The following is a 19,120-nucleotide window of genomic DNA, read 5'->3' on the forward strand; positions in this document are numbered from 1 at the left end:
AGGTTTGACATGAAAGAAAGCTGTCTGCACCTGAGTTGGGTTTTAATTGTGATAAATTAGTTATTCAAAGGCATTAATCACTTTTTGGGTGTATATATATCTCTGTGTTTAGCTCAGGAATTATACATTTTAGTAAGAATAACTTCTTACTAACACTGCGATCACAATGGCATAGCGTAACGTATCTTGAACATGATGGCATAATACGTATCACTGCATTTAGGTAAAATCTGTTAGATTTGTGTAGATTATCGGGTTATCGATTAAATTTATTAATTTTCAGTGTTAATAAATTAATTGTATTTAAACAGAAACTCTAAGGCAGAATGCGCCGGCCCCACAGGAGGTGGTTATTGTTGGTGATGCTATTCACAGAGAAACGGGAAATATGCTGTGCAAAACGGTAGGTGGAATAACACCACGGACAAAAATAGATGAAGTAGAGTAGATATCTTGTAAGACAAAAAGAAATGATTTTTTGTACAAGTTGCCACTAATGATATTGAGAGTAGATCTAAGGACTTACTTAACAAGTACAGGGCAATGTTGGTTCCCAGTTCGGATTGAATTTGAAAGTGTCTGCAATGAAGAATATTTACAGGTCTTTTCTTCAATGTGGCTGACTTAGTCGAGCTCAGGCAAGGGTAGCATGGGTTTTTTCTCAGCAAACAGAAAATCAACCACAAAATGCACTCAATTTACAGAATATATACGAACCAAAATGGCTTTCGTCGCTGATGCGCCTAAAACTTTACAACGGATTTGTCTGCAATTTCCCCGACACGATAGCAGAGAGAGTATGTTCAGAGCCATGACAATAGCAGTTTTCTGATCCACCAAGTGATAGGTAGGTCAGAAAACGTTTTTGGGTTGGGATATACAGACTAAACTAAACTAGAGATGCAGTCAGAGGCAAAAGTGTTTCTTGCATGGCTACTGTTGGTACATGCAGCAGCCTGGAAAGCAAGGTATCTGAGACTTCAGACACTGCTGCAGGTCTTCATGGTACTAATAAATACAAGGGCTATGTTAGTGTGGCTAAAAGTAAGAACGTGTGCATGTATACTTTCATGTACTGAATTATAAATTTGATGAATTTGAAGCACTGATTAAGTCATCAAATGCAGACATTGTAGCAATGGCAGAAACATGTTATCTCTTAGATATAAGTGGTCTTATAGATATGAATCACTTAGACCAGCGGTTCCCAACCGGTGGTTCGCACTAAGAATTCTGTTCTGGCGTCTACTTAGATTTGCATAGGCAAATTACTGTAAACTACAAAATATAACTAACAATAAATAATAAAGTAAAATAAAATAAATAAAAAGTAAAGAATTGGCAAAGAAAGAAAATCTCCCACAATTCTTTACTATCTTGCATTATATCATGTTGAATAAATATATTTTCCATACTAAATTTTTTTTTTTTTTTTTCATTCTCAAGGATCATTGTTATGTAGCCGACCGGGCTAGCCGGGTAGGTAAAGTGCCTGCCCAGCAACCCAATGGTCGCGGGTTCGATTCCCGCCTCGGGCTGGATAACACGAGGGTGCCGAACCAACCGGTTGGTTGGATATCCCGGCCACGATACACGAAGGAAGCAAGAAAAAATTGGTTCCTTCGTGTATTGATCACATCATACGAAATAAATAAATAAAATTGTTATGTATAGGTACTTTTCTTTTTAGAAACTATAATACTTAGTAATGTGCATGGTTTGAAGGTTGAAAAGGTGAAAGAAGATACTTGTTGACAATAGATTTGAACTTCTGCAGATTGTATGAAGGAAGATTGTTCCACAAAACAGAAGTTGAATGAATAAATGAAGAAAAAAAATTGGCTCTGTGAGTTTGAACTTAGCATTAGCATTAGTAGACGCATTTGATGCAAGAAAGCAAGCTTATGCAGCATCAGCCAAAAAAAAAAAAAAAATTAAATAAATAAATAAAAAATAACCACTTCCACTTCACCCCTCTGTTCGTTCGAAATACTGTCCAGCTGAACCTTAAACTTATTTAGGCTATCAACCTCCACGACAAGGGATGGAAGTCTATTCCACCAACCAACCACCCGCTGGCTAAAGGCAAATTTCCTCACGTCTATCCTACATCTTTCTTTTCTCAATTTGAATTTATGCCCTCTCAGGTGATTATTCTGAGCAAGAGAAAGAATCCCATCAGCATTGAGCATGCTCAAACCATTCAAGGCTTTATACACCTCTATCAGATCACCTTGCCGGTGCCTAGTCTGCAGACACTGTAATTTGCAAAATTTAAGCCTTTCTTCGTAAGAGCACCCCTTTGTTCCATTCACTAATCTTGTTGCCCTTCTCTGTACTCGTTCCAGCATCCCTACATCCTTCTTGAAATCAGGCCTCCCGACCTGTATACAGAATTCTAGGTGTGGTCTGACCATTGCCTTATACAAGGGAATAATCACCTCCTTATCCCTGCTAGAAATCCTATATATCATCGACTCAGAAAACTTCACATCTGCCTGCACAACCATCCCCAAGTCCCTTTCATTCTCTACCACTGTCAGTATAGTACCACAGAGTTGATACGTTGCTCTGGGGTTGCTGTTTCCCATACGTAGTACTTTACATTTGTCAATGTTAAACTTCATTTGCCACCTCTCAGCCCATCTGCTCAACCTTTCCAGATCCTGTTGCAGTAGCATAGTGTGAGTAGTGTCCTTGACAACCCTGCCAACCTTCGTATCGTCTGCAAACTTAGACATTAAGCTTGATATACTGTCATCAATATCATTTATAAATACAGAAAACAATAATAGACCCAATACTGAACCCTGAGTGACTCCACTAATAACATTAGTCCACGATGAGCAGTGTCCATTGATTACCACTCTCTGTCTGCTCCCCCTCAACCACCCCTTTATCCATAGCAGCAATTTGCCTCCAATGCCACAATGCTCCAATTTGTGCAACAGTCTTCCATGTGCAACAGTATCAAAAGCCTTTCTAAGATCCAAGTATATAATATCAAAGTTATTCCCTGCATCCAGTTCTTTTGTCACTGCATCATAGTATCCAATCAAATTGGTCAGGCAAGGCTTCCCCTTAACAACACCATGCTGTGTCTGAGCTATAACTGAAGTCTTGTCTAGATGATCCTGCAGTGCTTCTTTAACCAGTGCCTCCATTAATTTTCCAGGAACAGAAGTTAAACTAACAGGTCTATTATTACTTGTGTCGCCCTTTGATCCTCCTTTGTGAATTGGGGTCACATTTGCACATCTCCAGTCCATGGGTACTTCCCCTGAGTCCAAGGACAATAAAAGGATGTTGACCGTTGGTACGTGTTCGGAATGCTTTGAAAGAGTGGGAATTATAGAAGCCAATTCAGAAGAACAGTGACCGTGCAAATATCAACAGAAAAGGCATGCAACAGGAACAAAGTCTATGAGACAGAGCGGAGAGAATCTGTTAGAGATGAGACAGTAATAAACCTAACTGCCCTCTTTTGAATGGCATCTAGAAACCTGAGAAAGGTTTTCGGGGCAACAACCCAGTTGTGGGAGCAATATTCCATGGTAGACCGAATTTGGGATTTCTACAGTCAACAACTGTTTGGAAGTAATGTAACGCCGAGAGCGAAAGAGAAAACCCAATTTTTTTTAGATGCATCGGAAACAGCATTTGCAATGTACTTTATTCAAATAGAGATTAGAAATCCGGGTAATCCCCAAGATCTTGCATAGAAATCGCAATCAAAGATAAGCATAGGAGCAGAAGAATCCTTTTTGCAAGATATAGGATAGGACTGAGTTTTAGAAGGTTTAAATTAAGTTGTCTTTGCCCCACTTTAAAATTACCCGGAGATCAGCATTTAAAGATTTGGCAGTGGATACTCGTGCAATTGAAACTGTTTCAGCTTGGCAAGGTTTTTCAAACTGGAAGATGGAATGCAATATGCTATCGTCAGCAAAACTATGAATAGGATTTCCGGTCAATGGGAGAAGGTCATCAATATACAATAGGAGAAGAGTGGAACTAAACCTTGTGGAATACCAGCGTTAGTGGGAAAAGTTAGAAGACAGAGAGCCGTCAACCATCAACGTCCACATCAACCTTTATGCCAAACATGATCAAAAGCCGTTGAAATGTCAAGAGCAATCGCTTGAGTTTCACCAAAAGTTTCCACTGAATTTGTCCATAGATGGGTAATATAAGCCAAAATATCAGCTGTGGAGCGACACTGACGGAATTCATACTGGCGATCGTTGATCAGATGGAAGAGTTGGCGGTTAATTGGCTTCTCCATTACTTTAGAAAGAGTAGAAGTAATCGCAATGGGACAATAATCGGATGGAAGAGTTTTGTCACCAATTTTTTAGGAACTGGCTGGAGTTGAACAAATTTTCAAGCAGAAGGAAAAACACCTTTGGAATATGAAAAAACACGACACTAAACAGGATTAAGTTCAGGGGCACAGGTTTTGAGAACAAGTGGAGAAATACCGTCAGGAACTGAAGCTTTCATAGCGTCAGATTCATTAAAATCCTGACATCCTTTTGACGGAAGATCACAGGAGACAATGAATGGAATGTACTGAATGGTTTGAGGTGATTTATCGAGATATTCAATACATTAGTTGAAAGAAAGACAGGATGCTAGCAGGTCAGCTTTATCTTTGGAAAAAGAACCATCTGGTTTTTACAGAGGTGGGAAGTGAGATGGGCAAAAATTGCGTCCAATAGCTTTGACAAGAGACCAGAATGTTCGGTTACGATTTGGACAAGAAGCAAGATTTCTACTCTTAGCCTGTTAGAAATGTAGTTTGGACAGATTAATAACTGCTTTACAATGTATAAATAAAACTTGATAATTAATTTTATTATAACGCAGTATCTCTTATAAAAACGTGGTACCGAAAATTTTATCCTCCTATGGGAATTGGGGTCACATTTGCACATCTCCAGTCTATGGGTACCTCCCCTAAGTCCAAGGAAGCTCTAATAATTATGGCTAAGAGTCTGTTTATTTCCTTTGCCGCCACCTTTAATATAACTGGATAGATTCCATCCACCCAAGGTGCCTTTCTTGTGTATATTCAACAATTTCTCCTCCACTTTACTCTCAGTTATTACAAGTTTATCTTCATGTTGCGGAGCTTCTTGTAGGCTTGCTCCATAACCGCAGCATTTTTGGTTAATTGCTCCTTGCATCCTTTGCTCAGCCGCTTGCATCCTTTCCGCTGTTCGGCCATTACATTGTAGCTCTCCAAGTGGTCTAATATGTTCCTGGTTATGCAGCTGGTCAGGATCTTCTACATTGTTGGAAGGCAGGTGATTGGCCTATATTTCGCCAGGTTTCTTGTATCTTCATCTTTACGATTCAGATTTGTGATTCCTTGTCTGAGAAACTTCGCAATTGTCTCTGGGTGCGTTATCATTCGGTTGAACTCTGCTCTGCCAGGTGCTTGTGTGCGCAAGTTAACTTCTTTGCATTAGCATTATTAGCATTGTTAGAGGCATATGATGAAAGAAAGCAAGCTCATACAGAATCAGCCAAAAAAAAAAACCACTTCCACTTTACCCCTCCGTTCGTTCGAAATACCTGTCCAGCTGCGCCTTAAATTTATTTAGGCTATTAACTTCCATAACAAGGGATGGAAGTCTCTTCCACCAACCAACTACACGCTGGCTAAACGCAAATTTCCGCACATCTATCCTACATCTGTCTTTCCTCAATTTCAATTTATGCCCTCTCAGGTGATTATTCTGAGCAAGTGGAAGAATTCCAACAGCACTGAGCAAGCTCAGACCATTCAAGGCTTTATGCACCGCTATCAGATCAGATCACATTGCCGGTGCCCAGTCTCCAGACAGTGTAATTTGCAAAACTTAAGCCTTTCTTCGTAAGAGCAACCGTTTGTTCCATTCACTAATCTTGTTGCCCTTCTCGGTACTCGTACCAGCAGCTCTACATCCTTCTTGAAAGGAGGCCTCCAGACCTGTATACAGTACTCAAGTTGTGACCTGACCATTGCCTTATACAAGGGAATAATCACCTCCTTATCCCTGCTAGAAAAATTCCTGTATATCATTGACAAGACACCATGAGCTACTCTTGCAGCCCGTCTGCACTGTTCAGGGAACTTCATATCTGCCTGCAAAATTACCCCAAGGACCTATTCATTGTCTACCACTGTCAGTGTAGTACCACAGAGTTATTATTATTATTAGCCATATGGTGCAAGGAAGTCTGAGGCTTATAGTGCACCAGGCAAAAAAAAAAAAAAAAAAAAAATTCTGAATTACCCAGAGAGAGAAAGAGAAGTAGAAGGAAATCACCAAGAAGGAGAGCAATGGTGATATCCAGCTGAGGACCCTGGGTCTGCCAAGCCCATACTCACCAGAGGTGTGCCCCCTGGGTTGATATGTTGAACTGGGGTTGCTGTTTCTCATATGTAGTACTTTACATTTGTCAATGTTAAACTTCAATTGCCACCTCTCAGCCCATCTGCTCAACCTTTACAGATCCAGTTGCAGCAGCATAACGTAAGTAGTGTCCTTAACAACCCTGCCAACCTTGTATAGTCTGCAAACTTTGACATTAAGCTTGATATACCATCATCAATATTATTTATAAATACAGAAAACAGTAATGGACCCAACACTGAACCCTGAGGGACTCCAATAATAACATTAGTCCACGATGAGCAGTGTCCATTGAGTACCACTCACTGTCTTTCACCCCTCAACCATCCCTTAATCCATAGCAGCAATTTGCCTCCACTGCCACACTGCTCCAACTTCTGCAGCAGTCTTCCATGTGCAACAGTATCAAAAGCCTTTCTATGATCCAAGAATATAATATCAAAGTTATTCCCTGCATCCAGTTCTTTTGTGACTGCATCATAGTATCCAATCAAATTGGTCAGGCAAGACTTTCCCTTAACAAAACCATGTGTGTCCGAGCCATAACTGAAGTCTTGTCTAGATGATCGTGCAGTGCATCTTTATCCAGTGCCTCCATTGATTTTCCTGGAAGAGAAGTTAAATTCCCAGGTCTATAATTACTTGTGTCAGCCTTTGATCTTCCTTTGGGAATTGGGATCATATTTGCATATCTCCAGTCTATGGGTACCTCCCGTGTGTCCAAGGAAGCTCTTATAATTATGGCTAAGAGTTTGCTTTTTTCCTTTGCCGCCTCCTTTAATATAACTGGTTTGATTCCATCCACCCAAGGTGCCTTTCTTGTGTTTATCTTCGACAATTTCTCCTCCACTTTACTCTCAGTTATTACAAGATTTCTATCTTACTGCCAGAGTTGAATACACTTCTGGCATCCTCTCCCTGAATAACTCCTCATGTGTGAATATCGATTAAATATATTCATTTAGTTTGTTAGCTACCTGAGCAGGATCATCAACAGTTGAACCAATGATATCAAGTGGACCAATCTGATTCATCACCTTCCTTCTAGAGTTTATATTAGTAAAGAACTCTTTGCTGTTTTTATTTGCATCCTTTGCCAAAGATTTCTCGTTATCTGCCTTCGCCTGCCTAACCTGCTTTGTAACTTGGTCACAGACCAGCTTTTATCTATCATAAGCTTCTGTGTCACGTTTTAATTTATATGTATCACATGCATTTTTCTTCTCAGTCACATGTCTACTTAGTTCATCTGACATCCATTTAGATTTAAATCTTGAACAACATTTCTTTGTTGGTATGAAAAGCCTAGTAGCTTCCAAGATTAATTCTTTGGATGCTTTCTATTTTGAAGTTGCTCTTGGTAACATCATCAGTTGTTTCTTCCGTATAGAATTTAAATACTGTCTCAGACCGCCGTAGTCACCATTACGAAAGCAAAAACCCTTCCCTTTACCCTTGATGGTAATTAACTCTTTGAGTAAATCCCACTTCAGCACACTGTGATCACTGCCACATAGTGGTTTGTTTATCTGCTGATTCTTGATGCATGAAGAATCACTACTGATAATCAGATCAAGAGTATTACTCCGTCTAGTTACCTCCCGAACATGCTGATGTAGAAAACAATCAGCCAATAAATCCACAAAAGCCTTGTTCATGTATGAGTGACCAACCCACAAATTCCAGTCAATATCCGAGAAATTAAAATCCCCATTATAAGACACTCTAATTTTCTGGCCCACTATTTCTCTGCACAATTGCTCATTATACTCATCAGATTCATTAGGCCTATAGCACACTCATACTCTCTATTTTGATCTCCCAATGCTTATGTCACACCAAAGTGACTCGACAGTGCACTGTCCAGCGATGTCGACTGGCTTCACTTCCTTGGATTTTATGTGTGTCTTAACTAATAGCATAACCCCTCCTCCCTTCCTATCCAGTCTATCATTTCTGTACACACTGTACTCCCCAAATTCCAGTTCTGCATTCCTTATATCTGTGTGACACCACGTCTCTGATATCCCAACAATATCTGCCTTTGATGTTTTGAGCAATGCCCAAATTCATCAAATTTATTTACCAAACTCCTAGCACTAGTGTACACGCATGCATACTTGCAGCTGTTTCTGTTCTTAGCTACCCTAACACAACCCATGTGTTTACTTGTACCGCAATGACTCCCAGCAGTCTGTGAAATATCTTGCATCTTGTTTTCCAGGCTTCTGCTCATTCCAATAGAAGCAGTGCAAGAATCACTTTAACTTCTGCCAGTGGTTACTGCTAATCTATTATTCCTTGTATCCCCCCAATCTAGCAGTTTTCCGACCCATTTAACACTGCCTCAGCAGCATCAGCAAATATTCTTGCACCATTTCTATTTAAGTGTATCCCATCCCTGTAGAAGCAGTCTGTCCTGTTAACAAGTACAGACCAGGCTTAAAAATGGTTCTACCCCTTGAGCCTTGCACAATCTTTCTAGGGCCGAATTGCTCGACAAGGCACTCATCATATACTTCCTCCTATCGTGTCTGGGCAGAATTGCAGACACTTTCAAATTTGACCTTTAACAAGTATAACTGTACTTGTTATACTTTAACAAGTACAGTGACCTGTACTTGTTAAAGAATTCTTCCGGTCTCCTACTCTTAATATCATTTGTGCCAACGTGTACAACTATATCACCTTTTGAAAGATGATATCCGCTCTAGAACGTCATCAACCTTTGCCCCTGGCAGACATACCCTGATCCTGTACCACCTATCCTTTTTACAAAGCATGTTCCCCGTTTTCCTGACATTAGAGTCACCAACAACTGTTATGTCAACTTAAAATGTGCACTCTTTAAAATATGCATTAAAGAAAAATGAATAATAGTAATATTTGTATGAATTTCTAAAAAAAGTAGAAAGTAGGATCAATGAAATCCTACAATCACCAATAATTTCAGTCTGAGTCGTGGTAGGGTTTAGGAGCATCTGCTATTAAGGCCATATTGTTCCCTGTATGTTGTCTGTGAATTGCGTGTGCTCTAAGGTCGAGTCTGTTTGCTGGACGAAAAACCCTCGTTTCCAGGAGAAAAACCATGCTTCCCTCGCCTGAGACCAACTAACTCAGCCACGTTGTGAAAAAAAACCCGTAAAAATTCCTCACGTCATCGACAGGACTAGATCTCAGATCTTTTCCACCCGGTGTGGGGAGAACGGCGATCATACCAACTGTGCTATCCACGAGGGCTGTCTGAGTCCATTGAAGAAGAAAGAGCAAAACTGAAATAGACCCTTCTCCTGGATAACATTTGTTTTCAGGGATTTTATCCACATGATAAAAATAAAAACTGACCGGTGTGTTATGCACTGGTGTGTCAACCTGACAACGAAATGTCCAGGCATCTCTTGTGCGTGTGTAGATCTCGATTGGGTCATTTTTAATAAGCATTCAAAAAAAAAAAAAAAAAAAAGATATATTAAAATTGTACACCCAAGAACGAAAAGGAACGTACCTAGAAATAAAGTACTGTATATGATTTTTTTTTTTTTTTCATTTTTTAAGCAATATATGGTGCCAGTTCACAGTTTACGAGTTGGCAACCTTTCGTTACCTCTTCAGTGTTTCTAATTTGTATTTAGGGCTGTTGTCGGCCAGTTGGCTGTTGGTATGTGTATGATTCTTTTGACATTTACTTTTCGTAATTATAAACAGGGATATTGTAGTTTCAAAAATTAATTACTTCGAATCATCAGTCTGAAATGTTGTATTCAGGAAATTTATCAGAATCTACGTTTTCAGGTAAATTATTTTCATCAGTCGGAAATGTATTCAGGAAATTTATCAGAATCTACATTTTCAGGTAAATTATTTTCATCAGGCGGAAATGTATTCAGGAAATTTATCAGAATCTACATTTTCAGGTAAATTATTTTATTTTCGTTTCATCATTTCTATTCTTGGAGAAGTTAACGGCAGTACACGAGACATTGATTTCGGTGCTCAAACACCTGTTCTGACCACAGACATTATAGCAGTAATAGTAGTAGTGGCATGTGATGCAAGATAACAAGTGTATGAGCTTATGCAGCATCAGCCGGAAAAAAAAAAAAAAAAATCACACCATTCCCTCCAAATGCCTGTCCAGTTCCTCCTTAAATTTATTTAACCTATCAACTCCCACAACGACAGATGGAAGTTTGTTCCAGAAATTAACAACCTGCTGGCTAAAGGCAAATTTCCGCACATCTATTCTACATCTGTCTTTTCTTAATTTGAATTTATGCCCCCTTAGGTTCGTAATCTGAACAAGTGGAAGGATCCCATCAAAATTCAGCGTGCTCAACCCATTCAAGGCCTTATACACCTCAATCAGATCACTGTGCAGGTGCCTAGTCTCCAGCCACTGCAATTTGCAGAACTTAAGCCTCTCTTGGTAAGAGGATCCCTTCATTCCCCTCACTAATCTTGTTGCCCTTCTCTGTACACGCTCAAGCAAATCTACATCCTACCTAAAATGAGGCCTCCAGACCTGTACGCAATATTCAAGGCGTGGCCTGACCATTGCCTTATACAGAGGGACAATCACCTCCTTATACTTTGTGTTATATACTCTGTATAAACTGGCATCACAATAATACATTATTGTTATGTCAGTTTTCTGTGATTTTTGTTTCTTTTGAGGCGCCTTCCTAATTTTGCTCTTTTTCTATTACAGTTAAACCACAGGGGCTCACATCTGTTGAGTATAGGCTTGGCTCACCCATGATCCTCAGCCAGACACCCCATCATTCTTCTCTTTCTTGGTGATTCCTTTATATTTCTGACTCTCTCTCTCTCTCTCTCAGAGTAACTTGGGTTCTGGCTGGTGCAGCATAAGCCTCAGGCTTCCTTGCACCATATGGTAATAATAATAATAATAAATAATAACTTCAAAATAATGCAGTTCCTTCCACCAAAATACTGTCGGCAGATTAGGGGGAGAAAAAAAAGAAAAAAAAACAGTTCATTGAATTCAAAAGCAATAATTGTTTATTATATACATCCTCTGAACATTATTCAGAGGTAATCAGAGGGTGGTGCCTTAACACCACATTAAATTTTTCTAATGAATGCTAAAAAGAATATAGTGCCGAAATTTCTCTCTATTTAAATATATAACTACTTCATTATTTATCAGTAATGAAAATCTGCATTATCTATAGCATTACTAAAAATTTTTTTTGTTTAAGATCGTATATTCTAATATTTAATTATTATAAAATATAAAGGGAAACAGTTAAATAACTATAAGTGACGAAACTTGTTTTGTTCAGATCTTACCACTGAATGCTTTGAAGCAAAAAAATCTTAAAATGGATTGACGTCGGGCAGATATAGAGGCCAAGCAAGATGGGTGATATCTTCACCATGTTTCTCAAACCACTTGTGCACAGGCCGACCGGGCTAGCCGAGTGGATAAAGTACCTGCCCGGCAACCCAAAGGTCGCGGGTTCGATTCCCGCCTCGGGCTTGGATCAAAGTACTGCAAAAACCTTGGGAGGTGCAATATGGCCACAGAAGCCGATGCGCCAACAACTATCAAAAAAAAAAAAAAAAAAAAACTTGTGCACAGTGAGCCTGATAACACTGCGTATTATTGTCTTGGAAGATCCCATTTCTCTGGGAAAATATGCAACATGTCAGTGTGCACGTGGTCTAAGAGCTGCCAGTAACCTCGCCAGTGAAAAGATGATTCATACATGTCAGAGGTCCTAGTTCTTGCCAGCAAAACATGCCTCATATTAAGCAACCACTGCCACCTGCCTGGATTGCGGGCACCATCCATGGACTCCTGTTGCTTGCACCATACACAAAGGTATGTTACAGTTAGGGCTGTAATGTATCTGGTGTATTGCACCAGATATTTGGACTAGTCCGACTAGCACCCTCGTTTCCAGTGTCGTGTCAACATGTTGACACCACAGCATTCACAATTGATAATGGTGAGGAGAGGGGGTGTCTGGTTTTCTGCTGTGGAACCCCATACATATGAGTGTGTGGTGAATCGTCATTGGATGTTGTTATTGTGTCCCACATGTATTATTGCGATATCAGCTGTTGCACAGACTTGCTGTTCAGTCTGTACAACATTCAACATTCTTTGCTCACCACAAATCTCCCCTTGTGCAATTCTGTACTGTTCTGTTGACGGGGTTGTTTGACCCATTCAACACCATTTTTTGTACACCTTAACCATAGTAGGCCATGAGCAACTGAAAAGACATACCATTTCCGATGTACAAACTCTCACAATCATGCCATTTTGAAACTCTGTGATATCTTTACTGCATCTTATAACTGCTACTTTATCACTTTGACTTGCACGACCAGATGCAAATTAACACTGCATTTGGTAATTACCATTGTCCCAAGTCATTTGGCTTTTTTTTGCCACAAGCTTGGATGGGATGGTCATAATTCAATGATCACTGAGGGTATATATATGTAAATTATATATATATATATTTAATGTGCAAGGTGGAATTAATAGGGCTGTTAAAAAATGTGAAGGTGAAAGCATAAATTACACAAAATGCCATAACTAATAAGAGAAGGATAGCAGAAAAAGGAAGTATTGTAAGCGTGAAAAAGAGAAAGAATGTGAAATCCTATTTGTTATAATGAATTAAGCAAAATTATAGGCCGAATTGAAAAGCCAATTAGAGAGAAAGTAACTGTAAAGCAAAAAATGATTAAATTAAAATAAGGAGTGATAGCCATCATCAGATATGGGTGGGTAATTTTGGTTATAGGTCCAAAAAAACAGGGGTAGAGCATACCTGTGGAGGATAAGCAAATTTAAAAATAAAACTGAGTGAGATCAAAAAAGACATAAAATAATATAACTCTCACAAAATATGGACTAGGTAGTCCCAATGCAGTTATGCTTTATAGCAAAATAAATTAAGGTGAATTAAGAAGTATAGTGGTAATAAAATTAAAATAGAAAAATAATAAGTGTTTATAGTGCAAACTAGATGCAAAAATGCTATACTTAATTTATAGCTTGAGGGGATACACAGACTAATAGAGTAACAGTAGCTGCTGGCAGAGGTAAAACTGTTTCTTGCACTACTTCTACTGAAATGCAATTGAGCAGCAGCCTGGAAAGCAAGGCAATGGGAATTTCGAGGACTGCTGGGAGTCATAGTGGAACAAGTAAATACATGGGCGGTGTTAGGGTAACTAAGAGTAGAAACAGGTGCATGTATAATTGCATGTACACCAATGCTAGGAGTATAGTTAATAAATTCGATGAGCTTGAAGTGCTAGTCAAGACATCAAAGGCAGATATTGTCGGATATCAGAGACATGGTGTCACACACATAAACAGTGCAGAACTGGAATTTGGGGAGTACAATGTGTACAGAAAGGATAGACAGGACAGGAAGAGAGGATGGGGTTATGCTGTTAGTTAAGAAACACAAAATCTAAGGAAGTGCATCCAATTGATGTTGGTAGACAATGCAATGTTGTCTGTTTGGTGTGACATAAGCACTGTGAAGACAGGATATTAGAGCTGGAAAAGGAATTAGAAAATGTGAATTGGAATATCATCGGTATTGCTGAAACAAGAATAAGAAATGAATCACTTATAAGTTTATCAAGTGGAAATCTGCTGTACAGCAATGGAAACAGTGAAAGGAGTGAAGGTGGAGTTGGGTTTCTGGTCCATAAAGATTTTAAAAACAACATTTTGGAATTCAAAAGTACATCACCAAGGGTGTCAAGACTAATACTCAAGATTTCTAAGAGGTACAAGCTAAAGATTATAATGATTTATGCACCAACATCGAGCCATGATGATGATGAAGAGGTTGAAGAAATGTACACAGAAATTGAGTGTCGTCTAGATGAGCAGAAAACCCACTACACTATTATTATGGGGGACTTCAATACTAAGGTTGGAAAAAGACAAAACAGTGCAGAAAGGGGAACTATAGGAAATTTTGGAATTGGTGAAAGACTTGTGGAATTTGCAGAATCTCAAGGACTGTCAGTAATGAACACTTTTTTCAAGAAAAGGGTGAACAGAAAGTGGACATGGAAGAGTCCAAATGGATTAACTACTAATGAAATCGACTTCATCCTCACTAACAGAAGATATATTGTGAATGATGTTACCGTCCTGAATAAGGTAAATGTTGGAAGTGATCACAGAATGGTAAGATGTACACTTGATAAAGATGTAGGAAAGGGAAAATCTGACTCGAGTAAATAATACAAAGGTCTTGGAGATAACAGAAGAGGAAAAAAAGCAGTATGTACTGGAACTTAAGAACAAGTTTGAGCTTCTGCAGACTGCTCAGGACCAATATATTGACGAGGAATATTACAACTTTCTGAAAGTGATAAAGCCCAAAAAACCTATAGGGAAAAAGAAATCCAAAGAAGAAAAAATTAGTCAAGAAACACTTGTCAGATGAACCGACGATGACAAATGAAGAGCAAGAAAAACACTGACGGGGGGAAAATTGATTATACTGAGTTATGCAAAGCCATTAGAAAGAGTCTCAGAGAGGACATAAGAAGATTTAACACAAGAAAAGTAGAACAAGCATTAAGGGAAAACAAAGGTTTTAAATCAGCGGCCATGAGCAGTAATACAGAAAGACAAATGATATTGAAACTGAAGAATAGCGATGGTGTACTTATAAACAGCAGAGAAGGCATAATTCAAATAGCAGAAGACTATTATAGAGAATTATACAAGGAGCAGGGGAATGATGCCAGCAGTGGGGAAGATGGATTGCAAAGTAGCAACACATACGACATACCCGATATTCTTCCTGATGAGGTAGAACATGCATTGAAGAAAATTAAGAATCAGAAAGCCCCAGGGGAAGATGAAGTTGCTGTAGAGTTGTTAAAATTGGGAGGAAGAGACGTAACACAAAAACTGGCAAGGCTCTTCACAAAGTGCATTAGAAAAGGTGTGATGCCTAAGCAGTGGAATAATGCAATCATAGTTTTGCTGCATAAGAAAGGAGATAAATCAGAAATTGGAAATTATAGACCAATTAGCTTGTTATCCCACATCTACAGGTTGTTCACAAGGGTCATTACTAACAGATTAGAAAGAATACTTGATGAGAATCAACCGAAAGAGCAAGATGACTTTAGGACAGGATTCTCAACTATGGATCACCTTCACGTAATATCACAGCTAATGGAAAAAGCAAATGAATATAAAACACCATTATGCCTGGCATTTGTGGATTATGAAAAGGCATTTGACTCCATACAGCATAAGGTAATGTTTTGGGCACTGGAATGACAAGGCATAGATAACCCATATATCATGATTTTGAAGAAAATATATGAGAGTGCTACCTCCTTTATTAGACTAGACAAAGACTAGGAAATTTAAAATCGAGAAAGGAGTTCGACAAGGAGACACAATATCTCCGAAGCTGTTTACTGCTGCCCTTGAGGAAGCTTTCAGAAGATTAGACTGGTCGCAGAAAGGAGTCAATGTGAACGGAGAGTACCTAAACCATTTACAATTTGCAGATGACGTTGTGGTCATAAGCCACGATCCCAAAGAATTAGAGGAAAATCTTAATCAGTTATGCACAGTTAGTAAGGATTTTGGACTACAGATGAATATGGCTAAAACAAAAGTAATGATGAACAAGTATGCCACAGAAAGGGAAATAATGACTGAAGGAGCAGTAATTGAAAAGGTGGAGTCATATACTTATTATGACAAGTTATTAGCTGTAATAATGATAAATGGCTGGAAGTCAAGAGAAGAATAAATTTTGGATGGATAGCATTCAGGAAATATAGTCACATACTGAAGAGCAATATCCCAGTTTGTCTGAAATGTAAAATAATGAACCAATGTATACTCCCCCACCATGACTTATGGAAGTGAAACTTGGGCACTCACCAAAAGAATGGAAGAGAAGTTGAGAACTACACAGCGAAGAATGGAACGAATTATATTGGGAATCAGACTGTTAGTTAAGAAGAGAAACACATGGATTAGGCAGCAAACTCAAGTAAAGGGCATTCTTATCAAAACTAAAGAACTAAAATGGTTCGAAGACATGATGACAGATGGACTAAGAAAATAACAGAATGGTATCCAAGAGGAGCTAGAAGAAAACCTGGAAGACAAAGGTGGAGATGGATAGATGAAATTCATGAGTTTGTGGGTAGTAAATGGATGGCCAGTGCTCAAAACAGAAGGAATTGGAAAGTTGCTGGAGAGGCCTTCATCCTGCAGTGGACTGAAAATGGCTGAAGATGATGATGAAGCACTGGGAAAGGAAAAATGAGAATAGGTGTGTTATAGGCTTAATAAATCTGATGAGTATAATGAGCAATTGTGCAGAGAAATAGTGGGCCAGTAAATTAGAGTGTCTTATAATGGAAGATTTTAATTTCCCAGATATTGACTGGAATTTGTGGGTTGGTCACTCACACATGAGCAAGGCTTTTGTGGATTTATTGGATGATTGTTTTCTACATCAGCATGTTCGGGAGGTAACTAGAGGGAGTAATACTCTTGATCTGATTATCAATAGTGATTCTTCATGCATCAAGAATCTGCAGATAAAGGAACCACTAGGTGGCAGTGATCACAGTGTGCTGAAGTGGGATTTACTCAGAGGTAACTACTATCAAGGGTAAAGTGAAGGGTTTTTGCTTTCGTAATGGTGACTACAGTGGTCTGAGACAGTATTTAAATTCTATACGGTGGAACCAACTGATGATTTTACCAACAGCAAATTCAAAATGGGAAGCATTCAAAGAATTAATCTTGGAAGCTACTAGGCTTTTCATACGAACAAAGAAATATTGTTCAAGATTTAAGCCTAAATGAATGTCAGATGAACTAATTAGACGTGTGACAGAGAAGAAAAATGCATGGGATACATATAAATTAACACGTGACACAGAAGCCTATGATAGATATAAGCTAATCTGTAACCAAGTTACAGAGGAGGTTAGGCAGGCAAAGGCAGATAACGAGAAATCTTTGGCAAAGGATGCAAAGAAAAACAGCAAAGAGTTCTTTACTTATGTAAACTCTAGAAGTAAGGGGATGAATCAGATTGGTCCACTTGATATCGATGGTTCAACTGTTGATGATCCTGCTCAGGTAGCTAACAAACTAAATGAATATTTTGCATCGACATTCACACATGAGGAGTTATTCAGCGTATATTCAGAAGTATATTATGCCAGAAGTATATTCAACTCTGGCAGTAAGCTAGATAATCTTGTAATAACTAAGAGCAAAGTGGAGTTGAAATTATTGAAGATAAACACAAGAAAGGCACCTGGGATGGATGGAATCTATCCAGTTATATTAAAGGAGGTGACAAAGGAAGTAAGCAAACCCTTAGCCATAATCATGGGAGCTTTCCTGAACTCAGGGGAGGTACCCATGGACTGGAGATGTGCAAATGTGACCCCAATCCACAAAGGAGGATCAAAGGGAGACAGGTAATTACAGACCTGTTAGTTTAACTTCTGTTCCAGGGAAATTAATGGAGGCACTATTTAAAGAAGCATTGTAGAGTGGTCAGGAGCGGGAGTGCAATAGCACACGCTCTGTGAGTAGACCAGGGTTCAAGCCCCTGACTGCTGAATACGGTCGATCTGCCAACTCGCACTGGACCAGCGTGGCAGATTATGGTCCATTTCCCTCAGCATGAACAGTTGAGGAGGCTTCCATCCTACAGTGGGTTGATAATGGCTGCACTTTACCTTTTTTTTTTTGTAGGAATATATCTAGATAAGACTTCAGTTATAGCTCAGACATAGCATGGGTTTATTAAGGAGAAGTCTTGTCTGATTAATTTGATTGGATACTATGATGTAGTCACAAAGGAACTGAATGCAAAAATAACTTTGATATCATATATTTGGATCTTAGAAAAGCCTTTGATACTGTTGCACATTATTATTATTAATAATAACTATACGGTGCAAGGAAGCCTGAGGCTTAAGCTGCACCAACAAAAAAAAAAAAAAAAAAATTCCCGAATTACCCTAAGAGAGAGAGAGAGAGAGACAAAAGTAGAAAGGAATCACCAAGAAAGAGAAGAATGATATCCAGCTGAGGACCCTGGGTGTGCCAAGATTGGAGCAGCGTGGCATTGGAGGCAAATTGGTGCTATGAATAAAGGGATGGTTGAGTGGGAGAAGACAGAAAGTGGTAATCAATGGATACTGCTCTTTGTGGACTAATATTATTAGTGGTGTCCCTTGGGGTTCAGTGTTGTTTTCTGTATTTATAAATGATATTGATGATTAGCATTAGCATTAGTAGAGGCATTTGATGCAAGAAAGCAAGCTTATGCAGCATCAGCCAAAAAAAAAAAAAAAAAAAGTAACATAAATAAATAAAAATAACCACTTCCACTTCACCCCTCTGTTCGTTCGAAATACCTGTCCAGCTGAGCCTTAAACTTATTTAGGCTATCAACTTCCACGACAAGGGATGGAAGTCTGTTCCACCCACCAACCACCCGCTGGCTAAAGGCAAATTTCCGCACATCTATCCTACATCTGTCTTTCCTCAATTTGAATTTATGCCCTCTCAGGTGATTTTTCTGAGCTAGAGGAAGAATCCCATCAGCATTGAGCATGCTCAAACCATGCAAGGCTTTGTACACCTCTATCAGATCACCCCGCTGGTGCCTAGTTTCCAGACACTGTAATTT

The 19,120-nt window shown here is 39.0% G+C and overlaps 1 protein-coding gene across 1 annotated transcript in view; it reads left to right on the forward strand.

Annotated features, from left to right (window-relative positions):
- Window positions 1-10,030: 10,030 nt before the first annotated feature.
- Window positions 10,031-19,120, forward strand: part of Nup35 (nucleoporin 35) — a 124,684-nt gene continuing 115,594 nt past the window's right edge. Inside the window, exons 1-2 of the mRNA XM_090386127.1 lie at window positions 10,031-10,062; window positions 10,197-10,257. Coding sequence (XP_090242253.1) covers window positions 10,221-10,257 — 37 coding nt within the window. The 5' untranslated portion in view covers window positions 10,031-10,062; window positions 10,197-10,220. The remainder of the gene's footprint in view (window positions 10,063-10,196; window positions 10,258-19,120) is intronic.

The sequence above is a fragment of the Mastigoproctus giganteus genome, chromosome 12, assembly GCF_048544385.1.
Source record: "Mastigoproctus giganteus isolate SK-2022 chromosome 12, ASM4854438v1, whole genome shotgun sequence".
In the NCBI taxonomy this organism is placed as follows: domain Eukaryota; kingdom Metazoa; phylum Arthropoda; class Arachnida; order Uropygi; family Thelyphonidae; genus Mastigoproctus; species Mastigoproctus giganteus.